This window comes from Buteo buteo, chromosome 20, assembly GCF_964188355.1.
Source record: "Buteo buteo chromosome 20, bButBut1.hap1.1, whole genome shotgun sequence".
NCBI lineage: Eukaryota > Metazoa > Chordata > Aves > Accipitriformes > Accipitridae > Buteo > Buteo buteo.
The window spans coordinates 17,349,828-17,370,097 of record NC_134190.1 but is presented as its reverse complement, the minus strand read 5'-3'; the positions used below and the strand labels follow the sequence as shown (position 1 = coordinate 17,370,097).

General features: G+C 40.6%; 2 protein-coding genes across 6 annotated transcripts in view; one reads left to right on the top strand and one right to left on the bottom strand.

The window, feature by feature from the left end:
• The window catches only part of DROSHA (drosha ribonuclease III), a 75,755-nt gene extending 74,003 nt beyond the window's left edge, over nt 1-1,752 (bottom strand). The window contains exons 1-2 of one of the 3 annotated variants that reach the window (XM_075052328.1): nt 1,709-1,752; nt 192-364 (exon numbers count right to left, since the gene is read on the bottom strand). The gene's annotated coding sequence lies outside the window, so the exon portion shown is untranslated. Of the gene's footprint in view, nt 1-191; nt 1,525-1,708 lie in introns of those variants that run through there. The other 2 variants (XM_075052329.1, XM_075052327.1) reach the window with 2 other exon arrangements.
• A 20-nt stretch (nt 1,753-1,772) lies between these two features.
• Nucleotides 1,773-18,283, top strand: C20H5orf22 (chromosome 20 C5orf22 homolog). 3 transcript variants are annotated; one of them, XM_075052331.1, is made up of 9 exons: nt 1,773-1,981; nt 4,560-4,705; nt 5,905-6,054; nt 9,673-10,135; nt 11,677-11,739; nt 13,905-14,026; nt 14,925-14,991; nt 15,584-15,733; nt 17,128-18,283. In XM_075052331.1, the coding sequence occupies exons 1-8, from the start codon at nt 1,871-1,873 to the stop codon at nt 15,725-15,727; spliced, it is 1,266 nt and encodes a 421-aa protein (XP_074908432.1). In that variant the 5' UTR covers nt 1,773-1,870; the 3' UTR covers nt 15,728-15,733; nt 17,128-18,283. The 3 variants fall into 3 exon arrangements, with proteins under 3 accessions (XP_074908432.1, XP_074908431.1, XP_074908433.1); XM_075052330.1 differs by having other exon boundaries at nt 1,775-1,981; nt 15,584-15,723; XM_075052332.1 differs by lacking the exon at nt 1,773-1,981 and adding an exon at nt 2,011-2,204 and having other exon boundaries at nt 15,584-15,723.
• The last annotated feature ends 1,987 nt before the right edge of the window (nt 18,284-20,270 follow it).

Here is a 20,270-nt window from a genome sequence, read left to right as displayed (position 1 = left end):
GAAAAAAAAACATTTAAAATAAATTAAAAAAAATCATTCATGTTGTCTTGGCTGGAATGGAGGGAGAGGAAAAAATAATTACTTAAGCAGTCGCAGAAGTGAAATCCTGTTTTCCATAAGGGGGAGAGAGAAAGAAACGAAAGACACAAACGCAATTGGAAAGATTACCAGATAAAGAAAACAAAGCCTACCTTTTACTGCCTTTTACTAAGGCTTTGCTAATGCTGAAGTACAGGCACAGAATATTCTCCCACGTGCTACCATGCAACATGGCCAACCTGGACTGCTCAGAGCAGTGCTTTCAGCTGCATTCTGGTGCCAGTGCTGCAGAAGATGTAGCTTGCTGAGAGACAGCAGACAGCTTCTGGTGAACCAGAGGGAGAAAGGAAAAGAAATGAAGGGGGAAAGAACTCACATCAGAGGAGGAACCATGAGCACCCTAAGTCTCTCCTTATACACACAGGCCTTAGTGGAAGCCACTGGAACTGGTGGTGGTGGTGGCGGCATTCATTCCCTCTCCAGAGCAACCAAAGGCCAAAGTGAGAATCCTGCGTTTCTGGGAGGTAGGGGCCATGATGGCAAAGCCACTTGTTCCTTCCAGTCAGCCTGTGCCTGACCAGTACCCTCCAATCTCATAAGAGCTCTCAAAAAGAAACAACAGGGCAGGGGGAGAGGGGAAAAAGCCCATTTGCATTATTTTGTCTGGCAACAGCGCAACCTTTTGTCATTATTAATTCTAATCCATTAGATGCTGAACCCATTTTGCTTTAGTTCTCCAGTCATGATCCTACATAGCTCAGGCTTGTACTAAAAAACTGTTTTATACTTTGCTGGTACTTACATACACATTTTATTTAAACAGGCTGAGCTAAACTCTTACTACCTTAAACAACTTAAAGCAAAGATCACTGTATCACAGTGCCTTGCCTTAAAGCCATTTCTTTTTAACATGTCATAGCATTCAAACAAAAGGTCTTGCTTATCAGCTCTCTCAAATAGAGCTCTAAGTCTTCCCCAACTCCAGAGAACTGCTCTAGTTCTACCACCTTAATTTCATCGCTTCAGAATGCACAGCATCACTGCCGCAAAAAAATACAAAGAGATAGATGAAATTATTTTCAACACCCAAATTATTTTAAAGCTCCCTCTGCTGCAAACCTAGGTCACGTTCCAGTTTTCATTTAAATTTAAGTAAGTTCAAAAACACTGGAAGGGACAAACTCCCCTTTTCCCGTCGCCTAGGACAGGAAATTTACTGCGCGGGTGGAAGCCGTCACACAGAAGTAACAGAGGTTCCTTGAAAAGACGCCGGGAAAACTCCTCTCCCCGCGGACGCGCAGCAGAGAGCAACAGGGCACCGAGACCCGGCCTCAGCCCACCGCCGCCTCCCAACGGCCCAAAACGGCCACCGAAGGGTCGCCGCAACACGGAGGGGAGACCGGCGCCCGCCGGGGCAGGCTCTCCCGCGCCGCCTTCCCGCTCCCCACACGGAGAGCTCTCCCGGGCCGCAGGCCGGCCGGGGGGGGGGGGGGGCGGCTGCCGCCGTCGCCCGGGCCCCGCCGCCCCGAGAGCGCCGCCCCCGCCGCCCCGGCCCCCGGCTCCTCCGCGGCACCACGCACGGAGCGGAGCGGCCCAAGGGAAGCCCCCGCCCGCCCCGCGGCTCCCCCCCCCCCCGGCCCAGGCGAGCGGCCGGGCCCGCCGAGCCCACCTTGGCGCCCCGCCGCCGAGGCCGGCCCGGCCCGCAGCGCGGCGGCTCCGGAAGAGGAAGGCGGTGGGAGGGCGCCGCGGGCGGAAGCAGGGCCCGCCGGGAGAGAGGCAGGGCCGGCCGCGCTGACGGGCCTCGGCGCGCCCGGCCCGTAGCCGCCGCGGTATGAGCGGCGGGGACACGGGGGCCGACGGCGGGGCCCGCTCCCGGTCCCGCGGGGGCTGCCTGCGGGCCTACCCGGCGCTGCCGGTGTGGGTGGTGGAGGACCACCAGGACGTGAGTGGCCGGGCCGAGCGGTGGAACGGGGCGTCCCTCGGGGGGTGCATGGGGAGCAGCTTCGGTTCTTTCTGTCGTTCGTTCGCTCTTCCTTTACGGGAGGACGCGCCTTGCCGCGCTGTCACCGGGGTCTGCCCGCTGCCGGCGGTTCCGTGGGACCGGCCCAGAGCTCACCCCTGCGTTCTCTTTCACCACGGAAACATAAATCGAGTTCAGTGCTCAGGTGACCTGAATTCCCTTCCCGATCCGGTGATTCAAGTTAACAAATGCCATGATCGGATTTTGGCATCTCTGTAACGGTTGTAGGTGACTTTTTTGTTCCTTTTCTTCTTTGCTGTAGTTAGAGGAAACGATACCTACATCACACTGCTCTTAGAATCAGCTAGGCATTAGTGCGGTACTTAGAAACTCAAACCTACACAGTGTCGACAGCAAATTGGTAAATGTAATCACGTGCTAACAAGGAGATTGCCACGTGATGAGAAAGGTTAAATTGGGAACTTTGCGGTTTTAGTTAAGTAATTGAAAAGGGGAGCAAAGAAGGAATTGCTTTTGAACTGCTGTTTCTGGTTTCCCATATGGTTTGTTTATAGTAGCATAAGCTGAGGCCTTAGTCCTAAGTAAGCAGATTCTTTGCAAACAGACAATTTTAGCGTAATGAAGTTTATTAAAGAAAGTAGTGTTCTGAATTTGTAAGTAGTTTAACGCAGATCAGTTTTGCTAAGACTCACTGAAATATATGATGCTGTGATCAGGCCTTAGTCCTAAGTAAGCAGATTCTTTGCAAACAGACAATTTTAGCGTAATGAAGTTTATTAAAGAAAGTAGTGTTCTGAATTTGTAAGTAGTTTAACGCAGATCAGTTTTGCTAAGACTCACTGAAATATATGATGCTGTGATAGCTGATTTTTTGTGGTAACCCAGGACTTAAGAGTGTCACTGTAATAGGAATACTGAGGTAATTACTATTAATGATTATTCTTTGTTTTATTCACTATATTTCTATTCTCAATTAGCGTAACAAAGTCTATTCATTCTAAACGTGTATGCTGTGTTTTCAGTATACGTGTATATATGTATCGGTCTGTCCTGCATAAAACATAAACGGCTTTTCATCCCAAAGTGTAAGAACTTCACAGAAACTTTATATAGTCCTTTGCTGACACTGATGTTCCTCTAAGGCAAGGTGTCACTAGATGCATCATGCACTGATTAATAATACAGCTGGTGTAAAGGAAATTTTGTTCTTAATCCAAAGCAGCAGAACTTGCAACATTAGAGATGGCGATCTCTTGCGTCTTCCCCCATTCTCTCTTAGTCTCACAATTTGTAGTGACACTTATCTGAGATGAAACTTCAATTTTAATTGCAAAGATTGTAGTTTGTTCAGGTAGGCCAGATTACATGCTTTTTCCAAAGAAGTAAAAGTCATGGATGAGGGAACCCTTCTTATTTTTAACCTTGTTTTATCTACTATTACAGTAGTATACATATTACTGCATATGTAGTGGGTAAACTGGGGAACTTGTTCCTAGACAGATGGAATACAGTTCAAATTTCAGCTGTCAGTCATGTTTTACAGCTACGCCCATGTAGTACGCAGGATTTGTCATCTTAATGGGGTTTTTTTGCCAAAAACAGTAGTTAAGTTTCTGTTGTAATGTAGAGATCGAATGGAGTTTTTGTTGCCCAGTCCTTTTACAGTCTTCACATTCCTTGTATAATAGGGCTGTGATTCACAATCCTTGCTAGATTTGTTCTGGCAGCTAAAGTAGTTACTTTTCCTGTAACTGTGGGACAGACTCCATGTACTGCAGTTTAGTGTAAAAGCTATCATGAATCAGCCATCAGTTTTCTCATTTTACCACCCTACATTATTGCACTTCAGTGGTTTACTATGCTATAAATTGATGAGTTGCCTCATCTCCTGTTTTTCACACCTTTCAGTGAAGACCTTCAGCAGGGGTTAAAGTTGGGCAGTTGAGAAAGGTAGTCTGTTTATTGCAGCCACTAAGTCATGTAGGGATTAGGAATTAAGCTCTTTCATCAAGGGTGATAGGTTTAAAGATAAGCTAAAGTTTAAGTCATGGTAGGGTCAGTTTTCACTCTATATCTGTTAACTTATAAAACACAAGTAATGAAATGTTTTTATCTCCATAGCACCCATGCATGGTGAGGAAACTTTTTAGCATGGAGAAGGCAATGCAGGGGCAGTGTTCTGCAGAAGAGGAAAGGCATTCCTGGTGTTCAGTTGTAAATGAAAAAAATCTAGGAATTGAGCTGAATGGTTAGCGAGAAGAGCTACGGCAAACAAGACTTCCTATAAAGAAGGAAAGAGGGAGTAAAGCTGTGATTCTTCAGCAGCTTCTCGCGTGGAACACTTGGGCTCATAGTGATTACAGTTCATGAGTTGTCTTGCCACTGGAGTTGTTTCCCCTTTATATTGTCTTCTGTCTCCCCATCCCTCTAATACAAATTCAAAAGGAGTAAGAGTGGGACTAGTGTTTTTGCTGTTAAAGCTGTTGCGTTTTTCAGCCCACTGGTTATAATTGAAATATTTTTATTCATGTTGTTTTAGGTGCTGCCTTTCATCTATCGTGCCATTGGTTCAAAGCATCTTCCTGCCAGTAACATCAGCTTTGTTCATCTTGATTCCCATCCAGACCTTCTTATTCCTGTGAATATGCCTGCAGACACTGTATTTGACAAAGAAGCTCTTTTTAGGTAAGTTCGGGCTACTGCATCAGAATACTTTAAGTCTACTTCTTGCTGCCTTTGTTTTACAGTGAATATTGGTATGACTGCATAGGACTTATGAACAAAAGATCTAAGTCAATTTCAAGTTGTATCTTCTGTCTGTTCACTTTTGCTGAAAGCTTTATTTTTTGGAACGGAAAAAGTTATGTTTGTGTTTTATGAATGTGGTCAAATGTTTATGTTGCATATCAAGCAATTTAAGATGTATGAATTTCCTTTGTTTAGTTGTTCAGTAGTATATCACGTTACTAGCCCAGGTAGTTCTTCTGGGTAACAGGAGAGCACTCTTGAGTGGATGCTTTGTCTGAAGAGCTGCAGTTTTAAAACAGCCTTTCTCTCTTCACACTGAAAAATTGACTTTGAGATTGAAATAACATATCTTATGTTGACATGGTGAATATGTGAAGCTGAACAAGATTTTCCTATTAAGATCATTAAGACCAATATTTTCCCCAAAATTCTTAGGTAGGTAGGTAGGTAACAAGCCACAGAGTGATCTCTGCTATTGTCTTTCTCTTCCCATTTTAAAATAAATATTGATTGCTTCAGTATTGTGGTGATTTACAGCAATGACAAGCTGATGCAATTGGTGTGTAAGTAGTTGTATCATCCTACCCACAGTCAATATTTTGTTCTCTTTGTTGGATGAGTAAGAAGTTTTGTGAGCTATATCGTACACCTAAAAAAATAGGGTGTTGATAATGAGGAAAGATGCTAATCTGTAGATGCTGACTGACTCACTTTAATCACTGAGATTATATTTAAAATGTACTTAGGGCAGTTTACAATAAAATACTCTCATGAGGTCAGTTTGAAGTTATTTAGAATAGTGATGCTCCTTGCACTTTCCTCTGTCTGATGTAGCAAAAGAAAAAGGACAACAAATCCATGTGGTTTATAATCAAAGTGCCATGTTAAAAGTGAAGCTGATTGCACTCTCTAATCCTAACTTTTTAAAATCTACTGTGGAGATTTTTGTCTGTCTCATGAATAAAGATTTCCCTCTTTTTCTTTCTTTGATGATGTGACCCTTACACAGAGTTTTAATTTCAGATGATTTGCATGGGGGCTTTCAAGACGCGGAAGGTGTTTGTGGCGTTCTTGACTATGTTTTGCTTACAGGGAAAGTAACAGTTTTTGCTCCTGTCTTTCTCCATACATTACAGTGAATTAAGTATTGAGAACTGGATTATGCCTGCTGTATATGCTGGCCATATTTCTCAAGTAGTATGGCTTCACCCACCCTGGGCTCAGCAGATCTCAGAAGGAAAACACAATTTTTTAATTGGGAAAGACATATCAACAACAACAATGAGGTAAATTGTCTGCTGTCTTATACTAGTAATATAAAGCTATCTCTATAGCTTTTCATGGGCATTTTTTTATATTCTTAGATAAAGATGAAAATTTAATTTGTATGTGTGATTTGCTTAGGACCTAGTGTGACTACCTGTGTGAATGGGCACAGTCAAAATTGTGCCTTAATTTTTTTTTTTTTTTTAATAGGTAATTCTAGCTATTCACATTTCATTTCAGCTACCCAGGTTTTAAATTAGTTCTCATTAAAGTAAAAAAAATCTCAAAAAGCAGTCATTTTTAACAGAGGATTTGGGTAACAGAGGGCAGCAATTAGATCCTCCTCAGCCTTCCCTTATCAGGACGAAACAAGCCCAGTTCCCTCAGGTTCCCCTTGTTCATCACATGCTGCAGACCTCTAATCACCTTAGCAGCCCTCTGTTAGATCTTCAGTTTATTGATGTCTCTCTTGTCCTGGGGGCAGATTATTTCAAATGTGACCTCGCTGGTGCTGAAAAAGGGGAGAAATTTCTTCTCTTGACCTTTTGGCTATGCATTTGCTAATACAATGAAATTTTGTGATTAGTCTTCATCACTGCAGGGTTGTACTGCTCACGCATGCTCAAGTTGCTTTCTGCTGGGATTACCAGTTCCTGTTCTTGCTTGTCTATGCCAGCCCTCTACTGCTGCATGGGGTTATTGCATCCCAGGTGCAGGTTCTTGTATTTATCTTAGTTTAACTTAATGAGATTCTTGTAGGCTGTTCCTCTAGGCTGTCTAGGTCATTCAGGTCAACCTTGCCTTCTAGTGTATCAGCTACCCCTAGGTCAGTGCTGCCTGTAAACTTTCTGAGTGCGTTGCTGAGGGCATTAATGAAGATGTCAAAACAGTAACAATCCCTGAGGAGCACTGCTTACAACTAGCTGCCAGTGAGACTTCAAACCATTGATCATCACCATGGAACTGTTGGTCCAGCCAGTTTTTCACCCACCTTGTACTGCATCCAGTGAGTACATATCAAGGATTATATACATATGATAATAGACATTAAATATTTTTAAGCTTCAGGGAAACCTAATTTTTCAACTTTATCAATAGTGCATCCATTATTTTCTCTTCCAGTTAAAACAGAATTATTGATGGGATATCCTCCTTGCTTTACCGTTCAATCATAGAATGCCAAATTCTAACCTAGCTGATAGTACAGTCTAAAGAAAAAGATACAATTAAGTAAATAAGATCACTTTGATAAAACTGACCTGGAATAAAAGGGGATGCTATTATTTAGCAAATGTCACAAAGTTCATAATTACTTTTTGCACAATTCTATTTCATAGTAACATACTTAAGAAAACTATGTGTTTTAAGACAAACTTTTTTTAACTGTTCTGGATCAAAAGGGAGCGGAGTCACATTTGGGCTATGTAGGGAAAAAAAATCACTTGCTCTACTTTGATTCTGTACTCATATTCAGCTGTTTTCAGCTAGTTCCTTTGATAAGTTTCCCTTCAGGGTGAGCTTACATGGTTAAATGCAGTATGAGTGACTGACCCATGAAGTTCAGAGATTTGTGTTCAGTAGAGTTATAACAAACCAAAATGGGACAGAAAGTGAAGGGCAGCTTTTATTTTATTTTCTAAATGGAACCTAAATGTACCAATCAGGACAAAGTGTGTTTGTCATCCTTATTGTGACAAAACTGGGCATTTAATGCATGTAAAGCTTCCCTTTTTTTTTTTTTCCCCCATTCTATTCTGTGGATGGGAGAAAGCAGTTCAACTTGTATCTCTTTGGTCTTGGTAGTAAAATTTTGGCTTGGTATCAGCCAGGATTCTGTTTTTCTGGTGTGGGGTTTTTTTGTTTGTTTTTTTTTGTTTTGTTTTTTTTTGATGTTAATCTACTAGTTAAGCTCTGAAACAGGTACACAGGCAGGTGGTGAATTCTCCATCCTTTGATAAAGTCAAAACTCAACTGGACGAGGCACTGGGCAGCCTCATCTAGCTTTGAAGTTAGTTCTGCTTCAATCCGATGATTGACTAGAGACTTCCAGATGTCTCTTCCAATCTTAATCATTCTGTGATTCAAGTTCCGATCAGATCCCCTCATCATTCAGCAGGATGCAGCCCATGACAATTTCGCATTCACTGTATGCACTGCATTGTGATTTTGTATAGCTTGAATGGATGTTTACAAATCATGTCTCTTGCCAGCATATCAGAATAAATGTTTTGAAGCAAGTTTAACAGAAGACAGCAGAGAAATGCTTTGTTTTACCACCTTAAATAAAACACTAAAGCTCTACAATTCTGAATCTGAGGCCTAAAGTAAACCTAACTAATAAGACAAAAGCTGGTGCTTTCAGTTACGTTTAACCACGAGAACTAGCATACATATAGAAATACTTCACGATGGCTGAATAGCTCTCCCACAGATCCTCTGGTCGCCTTAGCAATCTTGAAAACAACATTTCAAGCTGCCTTTTGAAAATGGTCAGGTACCTTTTCTTCAGGTTCTAGGCTTACAAAAATCATGAAGGAAGAAAGGGAAGGAATCCTCAGAAATATGAACTTCCTAAAACTTTTGTTGACAACAGGTGGCTGGATAGGTAATAGATACCTGAGTTACTGTCCCACCAAGGTAAAGGCAGTAGCATGAGCTTGTATTGAACCCTGGAGGATTTCTGAGAAAAGACCCTGTGAATGCCCCATCAACAAGATGAGGTTGTTATCCAGGCTGTCATTTTAGCAAGCTCAGGATAATCCAGCCAGAGGACACTGGGGAACAAAGCTTCAAATTTCTGCTGCTTATGGAATTATTTGTCTTTGTGGTTGATTGATGGTTATACCCTGTAATCAAATGAGGCCTTAACACAAGTGAGCAGAAATTCACACTTCTTCTTAAGCTTATTTTTTAATCTGAATTTATGATGCTTAAGGCTTAATGTACTGAAATATGGCTTGAAAATTATATTCTTTAAATTTTCACTGTAAGTGGAGGTTTTGGTGGTGTTGGTTTTGTTTGTTTGGTCGGGTTTTTTTAATTAAGTGCATTCCATTGATATGCAGCTATTCATCCTGAAGTTACTGGCTCTCCCCCACTTAGAATAGGAAATCTATATTGGTGGTAAAAAAAAAAAGTTAAATGCTACCTTTTAATTTATAATATTTTACTAAATCAATATCTGTGGGTTTCAGGGCACTTCTCAAACACAACTAACAGAATTTTCCTTAAAAATTAGGCAATCCAAGACAAAACATCCATAGCTTTGCAGTCTTATATGCCATAATATTGACAATATCTTGTTAAATTCTGGATTTGGTCTTTAAAGTGCAGTTCAATGGCAAATTAATCTTAGAAGCACATAATGTAGAATCTTTTTGTTATCCCTTAAAACCGCACGGGCTATCATAAAAAATATAGAGTGAATTTTAATATATTTATTCTGCAATAAAGAAGTAGAAAAAAACTTCAATTTAAAAACCTGCAGATTAAAATAAATATTTTTGTGTACACAGTTTCATTGCTTTTGTTACCCATCAAGCATTTATTCATTCTTTTCAGGATCCCTAAAGTGTGCCTGCTTTTTCCTAAGCTCTTTGCAAAGATATGTATTAACTGTGAGTTATTGTCAATTGTAGGGTTACAGGTACAGATCATTACTTTTTAAGTGATGGTCTTTATGTCCCTGCTGATCAGCTAGAAAACCAGAAGCCTTTAAATTTACATGTCATTCTCATCAATCCTACTGAAGCATCAAACAGCCGTGAAGAAAATGGTGAAGTAGCATCTGCTAAGAGACTGAAGCTAAACACAGATGACACAGCAAGCACCACTTCTGCCTCTTCATCAGTGGATCCTGGTGACCTTGATCACAGCACCCCAAGTGTGAAGAAAAAGGAAATACAAAATTCGAGTGCCCTGAATAGGGCAGAAACCTTGTCAGAGTGCTCAGCTTCAAGCTCTCTTGGAAATAGTGAATGCCCAATAAGGGAAGTTGTTAAAGATATCTGCCAAGTACTGCAGAAAGGGGATGCATATGTTTTAGACATTGATTTAGATTTTTTTTCAGTTAAAAATCCATTCAAAGAAATGTACACACAGGTAAGCATGGCAACAGAGAGGCCTCTTACCATTCACAAAAGAGTACCAGCCCTAGCATTTTGTCTGTGGAGAAACTTTCATCTAAGATAAATTAGCAGTTCAGCTGATCATGATTAGTGATTCATGGTAGCATTTGAAGGAGAGACATTCTAAGGGAGTGTATGCTCCAAAGAATTACAACAACCTAATAGGGTAGATCCTTGCATTTGAAATTGGTATTGAGTGCACATTCAAGCTCAGAGGTTTATGGCTCACTTCTGCTTGTTGCTTGGGTCATAAAAGCTATGCTTAGGTTTCCAAAGGTAATGTTGCAAATACCCACAGCAAGATTCATCAGGGAGGGATGACAGACTGTTTCAATTTTTACCCCCTATAACATGCTATTGGAAAGCCACAATGGTATCAGGAGACTCTGCCTTTCAAAAGGCATGGTGGTGTTGATTATCCCATGAGTGGTTACTTGTCCTGGTGAGAGGCTGTCACACTTACTTCCTTTGTCTGGAGTGCTGAGTATAAGGATGAGCAGCTGTTGTCTCTGATGCCATGGCTTTGAGCTTAAGACTCTGCCTTGTGTTCCATTTATAACTTGGTTGCACAGGAAAGGTAGCTCACCTGATAGAGTCATGAATAAGTAGATCCTCAAAGGTGCAAAGCAGTTAGCAGCTTTTCTTGATGTGAACAGGATTTTTAGGAACTAACTAATCTGCCCTGAAAATTGGGTGTGGCATTTAGGTTTACAAATTCTTCTGCAATATCCTGACTGGTTTTAGCATTTAAATGTCTCTTTTTGACACTGTTGTAACTTCAGCCTATGCTGGAGAACATCTGACTTCTTTGAGTTTCGGCTAGACTGCTGCTTCCTTGTTCACCATAAAGGAGTGAATATAGTATCCCTGACCTTTGTTAGCTTCTGATAGTCAGTATTTATGATTGCAGTATCTTCAGACAGTGTGCAATGCCATTGCTCTGCAATGCTCTGTTCTAAAAAAAAATCCCTGAGTGTTCACCTTTTAATGCTGTTAAGTAAATAGTGAGATCTTTTTATCCTTGATTAATTAAACCTGAATATTATTAAGGAGTAGGGCTGACAAGCCCAAATTGTGCACTTGTTGTCAGACTAGCCTGATGCCTTTATCTATCCTGTTTTCCTTTACAATCATACTTTCCTGTTGGTTTTGTCTGCCTAAATTTACAATCTCAGTTTTACTCAGCATCTTATTGGACCTTAGTTCAGCAACATGTATGTCTAGTTTCAGAGACTCTTTAACTAACAAACTGTTAATATTTAGCTTTTAAAGCTGTGTTCTTGAAGTCAGGTTTAAAGTTAAGCGACTGCAGAATGTTTGGCTCAGGCCACAAAGTATTGCTTTCTCAAGCCTCACAGCCTCTTCCTCACCTGCATTTATAGAGACTTGGCTGCGGTACTAGAGTAGAGGAATGATCTTAGTGGTCAAATTCTTTTTTTGAAGGAGGGCTTGGAGGATTTTCTTTCTCTTTTGAAGAGACTTAATTTTTTGCCTCATCTTTTTTTTTTCCCAAAGACAGAATATGAGCTTTTGCAAGAGTTGTACAATTTCAAGAAGCCTCATAGAAATGCAACAGAGGTATGGTATTTCTGTGTGGGATGTATGAGGGAATGATTGTTTTGGTTTACCCAATAAAAATCAGTTACGACAAGAAAGGAACCTATGAAAGGTGCTTAATTAAGTGGTCTCCAATTAAGCTATGCAGTATGCTGAATGCTAATCAGCAGCATCTTAGGAGTTCTTTCCTATTAGACGTTTTGTTTGAACTTGTGAACTGGATAAATATTTAGCACGAGTGTGAAAATTAATTTCTGTAAACAAGTGGTAATTGACAAGGAAGAAATGAAAACATAGTAAATGATCTGCAATCTTATTCTTTTTATGGCTCAGCAGGGCTTTGGTTTGGGTATTTTTTTTTTTGTTTGGGGGGTGGTTTGTGGTTTGTTTGGGTTTTTTTTTTACTTCCCACCAGGCTCTCCCCTTCCTTCCCGTATTTGCTCTTCTTTAATAGTCAGAGCTGTGCTAAGTGCCTAACTGGTATTTTACCTATTTATTGAGATGTGGAAAGGACAGTTATACCACTGTAATGTACTTTTCATTGTATGCTTCTGAATCATGGAAATGTAAGTCAGCTGTAGCTGCCAAAACAGTCATTCAGCCCTGAGCCCAAACCACGGAGACAGCCACATTAATGGTTGCTACACCAAGTCATTTCTAATCAAGATCTTGTCTTTGCTTTCATAATCTCATCTGAACACTATTACAGAGAGATTCAACACATAAAATTATCGCAGATTAAAGAATCCTAATAAATATGTGTGTATAAAGAAATGGAGATATGGGGAAGGTTGTGAAATTGATTTTCATATTTCTTAGTCAATCGGCAATAAAAACAGTTACCTATTTAAAAGGTAGTTAAATGTGAAAGGGGTAAACACTTGTGATTTAAGTTCCCAATGTGATTTCAGGGCATAAGTTATTTACAAAAGCCAGCAAATTTATAGGAGGCAACTGAAATGGTTAGCAGACAGTGTGTAATGGATAGGTATAGAATTGAACAAGTCAAGACCAGATTCATGGATGGTTTTATAGTGAGACAGTCAATTTAAAGGATTTGAAGATAGAAAACTAGTGAACTTTGTGCTTTTCAAAATTTCAGAAAATATCCTAGATCTCTAGTCTCTTCAAATTCCTGAGTACAGTTACATTTGTATCATACTACATTATACTATTGTGGTGTTTTAGGGGGTGTTTGGTTTTGGTTTTTAAGTACCATAGAGGGGGATGGGACATGTCTTTAAGGTTAGTTACTGGTGATGCTTAGAAAAGTGTTTTATTCATACCCCAGGATAGGATCATAAATCTGTACTTTATGAATGATTGATACCCCCTCAGCTCTTCTTAAAAATTAGTCCAAAGTTGACATCACTGGCCAAAAGAAGCAGCATCTGTTATATGATACAGCCAGCAGAATCCTAAGAGGGAATTGTTGTGTTCTTAATTGTTACCTATCTTTTCCAAAGTGCTTTGTAATTTCCTTCACACAGCACTGCACTGAGCATTTTTAATACCAAATATGCCAAGCATTGCTTTTCATTTGATACGTTATGTAGGATCTCTTTCTGCAAATGTTTGCATGCACAACTGTTCATGTATGTAGCCTCACTCCAAGAAGATTGCCTCTTTATGTGTTCTGAACTTTTTAAGAAAGGGCATAAAGCTTTGCAGGTCAGAGCAATAACTGACATTTTAAATTAATTCCGTGTTTTTTCAGGCATGCAGTTGAAAGAAGCTCAAAATCTGAAATTTTGTTTTGTTTTTCTGAAAATGCTTTTGACTTAATATATTATTTTTAAACATAAAAAAATTAAATTTTCCTTTCATTATAAAAATGTAAAGCTTGTACTCATCTGAGCATTTCAGTTCTATAGAAACAAATGTAACAATTGGTCATATACAGTTTCTTAGCTCTCCCCAGTGTATACTGCCGGAATGTAGATGTGGCACTTTTTTTATTTGTTGTGGGAAAGACAGAGCAAAGAGAGGTGATATTCTGAAGGTATAACAGCTTCTGCAGGCATTCATTCTGATCCTCTTGAAAAAATGTTCTGTAGTAATGAATCAGTTGTTTTTGATTCCCCACTTCCAGTAGATCAACCATTTCAGAATTTAAATCATAGTGTAAGCCATGATATTCTTACCTCTTTTTTTCCTAACATGCTTTTGTATGTGCTTATTTAAAGGAGGGCTTGCTGGACTGTGTTGAAAACCGTGTTCATCAGCTAGAAGATCTGGAAGCAGCATTTGCAGATTTGTGTGACAATGATGATGAGGAGACCCTACAGAAGTGGGCTTCCTGTCCTGGGTAGGAAACCTCTGAATGGCTTAAAATGCAAACAGTAGTTTGGGAACTGATTAGCCGAGCACTTTGCTAACAGGAAAGGAGAGAGCCTGGATAGGATCTATGCAAGGCTACCGTTTTTCCTTTAGTTCTAGAGGAGGAAGAGTCAGAACAAAAGGAAAGGCCATCTGCTGTCTTCAATGCCATGGTAAGCCTTCCAAGATCAGCCTTGTATAGCTTCATGCAAATTCTATTTTCTGTGGAGGGAGGCACGTTTGGTGACTAAAAATTTAGTGATCTGTGTGAAGGAGAGCTCTCAAAAAAGCAACAAACTACAGATGATATGGAGGACTTCGGTTGTCCCGAAGGTTCTGCTTTCTGTGGAAAAATGGAAGTGAATGAAAGGCTGTACCTGAGCAACAGTGTCCACAAAACATCTCAGCAGCATCTGCTATGCTTTTAAACTAAATGTTTTCAGCTGAAAAGAAACAGCAAAAGTCTGGGCTTTCCCTTGATAGGAAAATCCCTCATTTTCCCCATCAAATGCAGCAGTTACTGCCAGACCTGTGTAACACTGACCACAAGCATTTCCTATCAAGTTCTTATGACTTTGAGGTACAACAGCTTCTCTCCAGGTCCACCCTAAAATAAGTGCAAAGAGGTCCTGCCAGAGGCAGATATAGGGTCTTTGTAAGAAAGACCTGGTGAAACAGTACAATGGTACTGATAATTTTAATTTTTCTCAGGTGCAAGATGACACAGAGGGGCAAATTACATTTTCAAATCCTAGGCCATGATAACTTCTACTTTCTTCTTTTTTCTCTCTCCTTTTTTCGTTTTTTTCTTTTTTTCAACCTCTTGAGGTAAATATATGTGTTTCCAGCTCTTTATGTAATAACTTCTGGTTTTGTTTTCACTCCAGAATGAAGTCACTTGTTCAGCTAGTTCACAGTTTGAAAACCAGGATGGAAAGCCCAGACTATGAAATGGTAGGTGGACTAGGTAAAAGAGCAGAAAGTAGACAGATTTCAAAAGCATAGCTTCAACAAGGAGGGAAAAGATCATGCTTCATTTCAGACTTGCTTCTTGATTCAGGACTTTGTGAGATTTTCGTGGTTTTGAGGTTTTTTTATGTCTTATTAATTAGGCCAGCTTTTCTTCGTAAAGCTTCTAAAATTCTACTCTGCTTGTCTATATTTAGGCGATATTAATGTGATCTTTCAGGACTGTGATGTCTCAGGCTGCTTCCTGTGAAGGAAGGTTTCATTTCACCAGGGTTTGTTCATATACTTTATAGAACTTAAGGTACCTATTTGTAAAAGATCAGACCTGTCATCTTCAAGGTCTGCAGCATACGCTGAATTCATAGGAGAGGTACAGTATACTGGAGATAATGAAACAATCCATACAACCTCCAGAATTTTATTCTTTTTGTTTAAAGAACAAGTTGGGAAAAAAACCCAACTCTTAACTGCCTGAAGAGGTGTAAGTTACCTACTGGGCTAGGGATGGTATCTTAGAGACTTTTTACGCAGATAAACTGTATCAATAGAAATTAAATCCTGTTTAATTTACATGTAGGTCCATCAAGCTGGTCTGACTTGTGATTATATGGAGCTTCCTCACCATGTTAGCACTGAAGAGGAGATCGAAGGCCTCATACAATCCATTAAAGTTCTACTAAAAGATATGCCTAAGCCCACACTTGTGACAGTTGCTCGGTAAGACTGTGTAGGTACTTTTACTTTAAAATGCTCAGACTGTGTTTACAAAGCTAAATAATTCTATCAGTACAGCACTGGTTGGCACATGTTAAATTCTGCCTTAAAGTGGAAGCCTTACAGTGTAGTGAAAATTGACAGTTGAAAATGTTGATCATAAGGCAGTGACAGTATCTACACAACTAAGGGAACGTTCTGTGCTGAGGGCTAGTTTTACTGGGCTTTAGAGTAGCTAGCATAGATTTCAAAAGCAGTGAAAACATGATGACTTAATGAGCTTCAGCATAAGCTTTATAAAGCCTGTGATGAGGCCTTGTGTGTGTTGAGATTGATAGCTGTCACTGGGGCTCATAGATGTCTGCTACTTTTATTACTTGTGCTAGTTAGAGCAAAGCTAGCTTGGACAAGCCTGCCTGGGCTGAAATCACACATGCCTTACTCTCTTGCTCTAGGGTTTATGGTACTACAGATAGGATTTCTGTTTTCGGTGAAACTTGTGATAGAAGTGGTTTTCACCTAATAGGCTGAAAGGGATTTATATTCTAGAAAGCTCTAGTAAAGCTTTGCATGGGGTAAAAGTTACACTTTCAGGACTGTATGGGTATTATTTGGGAGAATGGGGTGGACTTTGAGGCCAGGGACCTGGGAGAACCAGGGATCTGCCCTGGGAAAACTTAATTTGAAGACCACAGTGTATCTGTTGACAAATTGTTGTAATTTAATCACTTCAGAAATACTAAGTGTGCCATTAAAGGGCAGGCAACAATAGCAGAAGCTGACATGAATTGTTTTTGTCAACAAGAAATAGTATGGCTAATACCTGCAGTAAAAGAAGGCTGTATTTCCTGTGCCAGCTGCAGGGTCGTCATCCACTGTTGCAGAGAAAATAGAGAATCATTTATGTAGCTCTTGACAGCTAAAAAAATCCAAGAAGTGTCAGCTCTGCTTTTTTACTAGTGTTTGTTTGCAGTTGATTAATAGTTACTGTACAAAATGTTGTATCACAGGGATTGTGAAGATTTGTTTTTCAAGTTTTCCTACCTATTTTACTAGTAGCATTTGAATTTTTCAATCTTAACTTTCCACCAGTCCTTTAATTGGATCATTTGCTTGAACTTTGACTGCCACCTTCTTTTGTGTCAGAGTCAGGAAGAGAGTAGAATTGGAAGGAAGAATAGGTCACGTTCCTAATCTGCTCCAGACTTTCTATTCAACTTCATGCAAACTGTTACTGTTGAAAGTAGTGAGGAGAAGCACAGCACTACGCTTTGAAGGAATACTGGGAGGCAGAACTCACCACGGTTTGAAAGTAGCTTCAGCCTAGACACAAAGCATTACAAGAATACAAAATGTAGTGATGGTGGTGATATCTGTACTCATGCTTTTTTCAATTCCTTGTTACAGATCAAGCTTGGATGACTATTGCCCTTCAGAGCAGGTTGACATCATTCAAGAGAAGGTCCTCAATTTACTAGGTTCGGTGTATGGCACTCTGGATGTGCACTTAGATTACTCAAGCACCTCATCTTCTTTGTGACCTTTCTTGACGTATTGCCCTCTAATGCAGTGAATTAATTTAAATTGCATATTAGCTATGGTTGCAAGGGGAAAAATACCATTGTTTCAGCAGGTGGCACTAGAACCCAAGCTGACCAACAGCTAGTTTTGAGTTGCATTGCTTTCTTCAAATCAGCCGCATCTGAACTGTTACCTGTTTGGCTTTGTTCAGATTAGTTCTGTGATTATTATTTTTGCTGTCTTGCTTCATAAAATTAGTGCAAGATAAACTATTTTTTGTCTATAAAATGTATTTTTTCACCTGATTTCTTTTAAGTGGCTGGAAAAAATAATATATATATAATTTCTTAAAATAAATTGATTTCTTTTATGTAATTAAACTTGTTTTGATGGAGTTTGGTGAGCAACAGATGTTCCTGAGTTGCATTGTACCTTTTTAAAAAATTATTTCAATAATGCCATTAAGACATTAAGTTTACATAGTGATCTTTCTTAACAGCTGTGGTCGAGATGACCAGGCATCCCTCTATCATTTCTCTAGAGCAGCTTATGGCTTCTGCCCTATCCACAGAATATCATTTATATTTATACTCCCTTGCATTAATATTGTCTTATTTGCCTTAGACTATTTCACTGGTGACTCAGATAATATCCCTAATGTATGACATTAGCTTGGTATTTTCGTTTTTACATATTTTTGAGGATAAAAACTATGTGTGCATGTGCATGCTTTTATCTGTTGAATCCTGTAAAGAGTTGAATTGATGTTTTCTTCAGAAATAGAGATTTAACTTGACTGAAGTCAGCAGCAAAACCTTCTGCACCAGGTTTTCACTCATTTCAGTATTGCTATTTGGAAAATAACAGTTTTAAAACTATTTAATTTAGAAAGCAATCTGGTTCTAGAGAAAACTGCCACTTCCAGAGGAAAAAAAACCCCACAGGATTTATTTGGGAATGAAACTGAAATGGGAAAGAGAAAATACTACCTAGAATATTGTCTTTTATTATGAATAAATTTTGCTTGTAATTTCTTCTGAAATAGTTAAGTTCATTTGTTAACATTAGTATTTGCTCTACAGGGACTGTGCACTCTTACAGTTTTTTACTACTTCTGCTGTTGATATAAATGACTATATTATAGATTGAAAATATAGAATAATTTTAAAATATTTCTTCCAGTAGAATACATTCCATGACCATGGACCTATTTTCTTTGTGCTTATGCATTCTGTCACAAAGATGTGGCGAGCCTTGGATCCAAGATGCTTAATACTTCATAAATTATAAACACCTGTATGCTGCGTACAGAAACAAGTGGACTCAGATGACATACTGCTTGAGTAAAGTTTTTTGTTTTCTTTAGAGTAAGAGATGCTCTTTGCTGGGCTTTGAATGAGGTTGTAGAAAACAAACAAAAAAAAAAACATTGGATCAAAGGTGCCAAGGGTACTTCTGCACCGTGGAGAATTCTGTTAGCCCCAGAAAGAGAAGTGTGCAGGGTGTGATAGCACAGTTCTGCCTGTCTAACTGATATTCTGCTTCCACGTCTCAAAACAGAGCACCTGCAGCACGTCAGCCTGTACCGGGAGCAGCCGCCGCTGTGAGGAGAGACTGGGGGCTGCCCCAGCGGCCCCACCGCCGGGCACAGCTGAGCCCCTCAGCCTCGGGGAAAGCCTGGGGAAGAAAGGGCAAAAGGGCTGAGGGAAACGGGGTGAGAAACAGCCCTGCCAGCCCCGAGGGGAGAGCGGGAGGAGGGCAGGAGGTGCTCCAGGCCCCCCTCCCCGGCAGAGAGAGACCCCCGGTGGGGCAGGGGTTTCCCTGCAGCCCCGGGGAGAGGACCACACCAAAGGGGGTGGGTATCTCCTGAAGGAACAGCAGCCCATGGAGCACCCCAGGTTGGGTCAGGGGAGAAGTGTGAGGAGGAGTAGCAGGGTGGAGCCCTGTTGCCTGTCCATCCCATCAAGGTCCTTGAAGCTGTCCTGAGCGTTTCCTGGGGTCTCAGATTTTCAGGGAATGGCGCAGACAGCACAGCCTTCGAGCCATGACTGTCACCAAGGTGACTTCTCCTCACCCTCCCTCAGGTCTGTCCTGCACTTGCTTTTCTCACTGCTGGGATGTGCACAGGCTCTCAGGTCAGCCCAGTCCCAGGGGTGCAGCCCTGCCACTGACTCTCTAATTCTCCAGTTGTTTCCAAAGGGAGTAACGGTGGAAATGGGAAGGTCCTTGGCCGTACAGGACAATGCGATAAAGCAGACAACCCTCACAGGATAGCTGGAGGGAAGGGACAGAGGGAAAAAGTTAGTGCCCTTGAGCTGGTTGTCTGGTCTGGAAAGAGACCTGTCAGTCCTCTAATGAGGTCTTTGTTTTTGAGTGTGGTGGTTTAATCCCACCATCCAGTCTAGATGATCTAGATTTAGATCTAGATATGGACTTTATTTATGATATTGCATCAAATCAGTTTCTTGGCTCAGAATTCGTGATCTGCAGCCTTGTTGCTTGACTGCTATCCCACAGTGCAGTTCTTGCAGAAATAATACTCTTCAAGAACTTACCTCCTGATAGAAATGCTACAGGGCTACTTAGCCCCTCCAAACACAGGCTGAGAAGGTAAAAACTGCATGTAGAACAGGGGAATTCCTTTTTACCCAAACTGTTTGGGTTACTTTCTTTAGAAGTTGTAAAAGCGGGGGGGGGGGGGGGCAGTTTTAAAGAAATCAGCCCTAATTACATTGTGAGATTTGACAGGAGTGTAGGCCCACTGCTTTTTACGGTGTGTGATTTACTTGTCCCAAGGAAAGATTCTTACAGAAAAATCACATGCCTTGCAAAGTTTACTGTTAAATCAGTTCACCCTCTTCTGTGCTTTTCTGTTGAAGGAAGGATGGCTTGACCTCTGTCGAGCACAATAACATGTCATGTTTTCATTGTGGTATTTCACAACATTTGATCTGTGCTTCAGAACAAACACAAACCCTCACTTCTGTCTCCCCATGAGACAGAAACCCAAAACCCCATCTGCCCATGAT

Coding starts and splice junctions, on each gene's coding strand:
- C20H5orf22 (XM_075052330.1), top strand. CDS start 1,871: ATGAGCGGCGGGGACACGGGGGCCGACGGCGGGGCCCGCTCCCGGTCC. Junction 6,055..9,672: donor ATATCAACAACAACAATGAG/GTAAATTGTCTG, acceptor TGTCAATTGTAG/GGTTACAGGTACAGATCATT. Junction 14,027..14,924: donor AAGTGGGCTTCCTGTCCTGG/GTAGGAAACCTC, acceptor TTTTCACTCCAG/AATGAAGTCACTTGTTCAGC.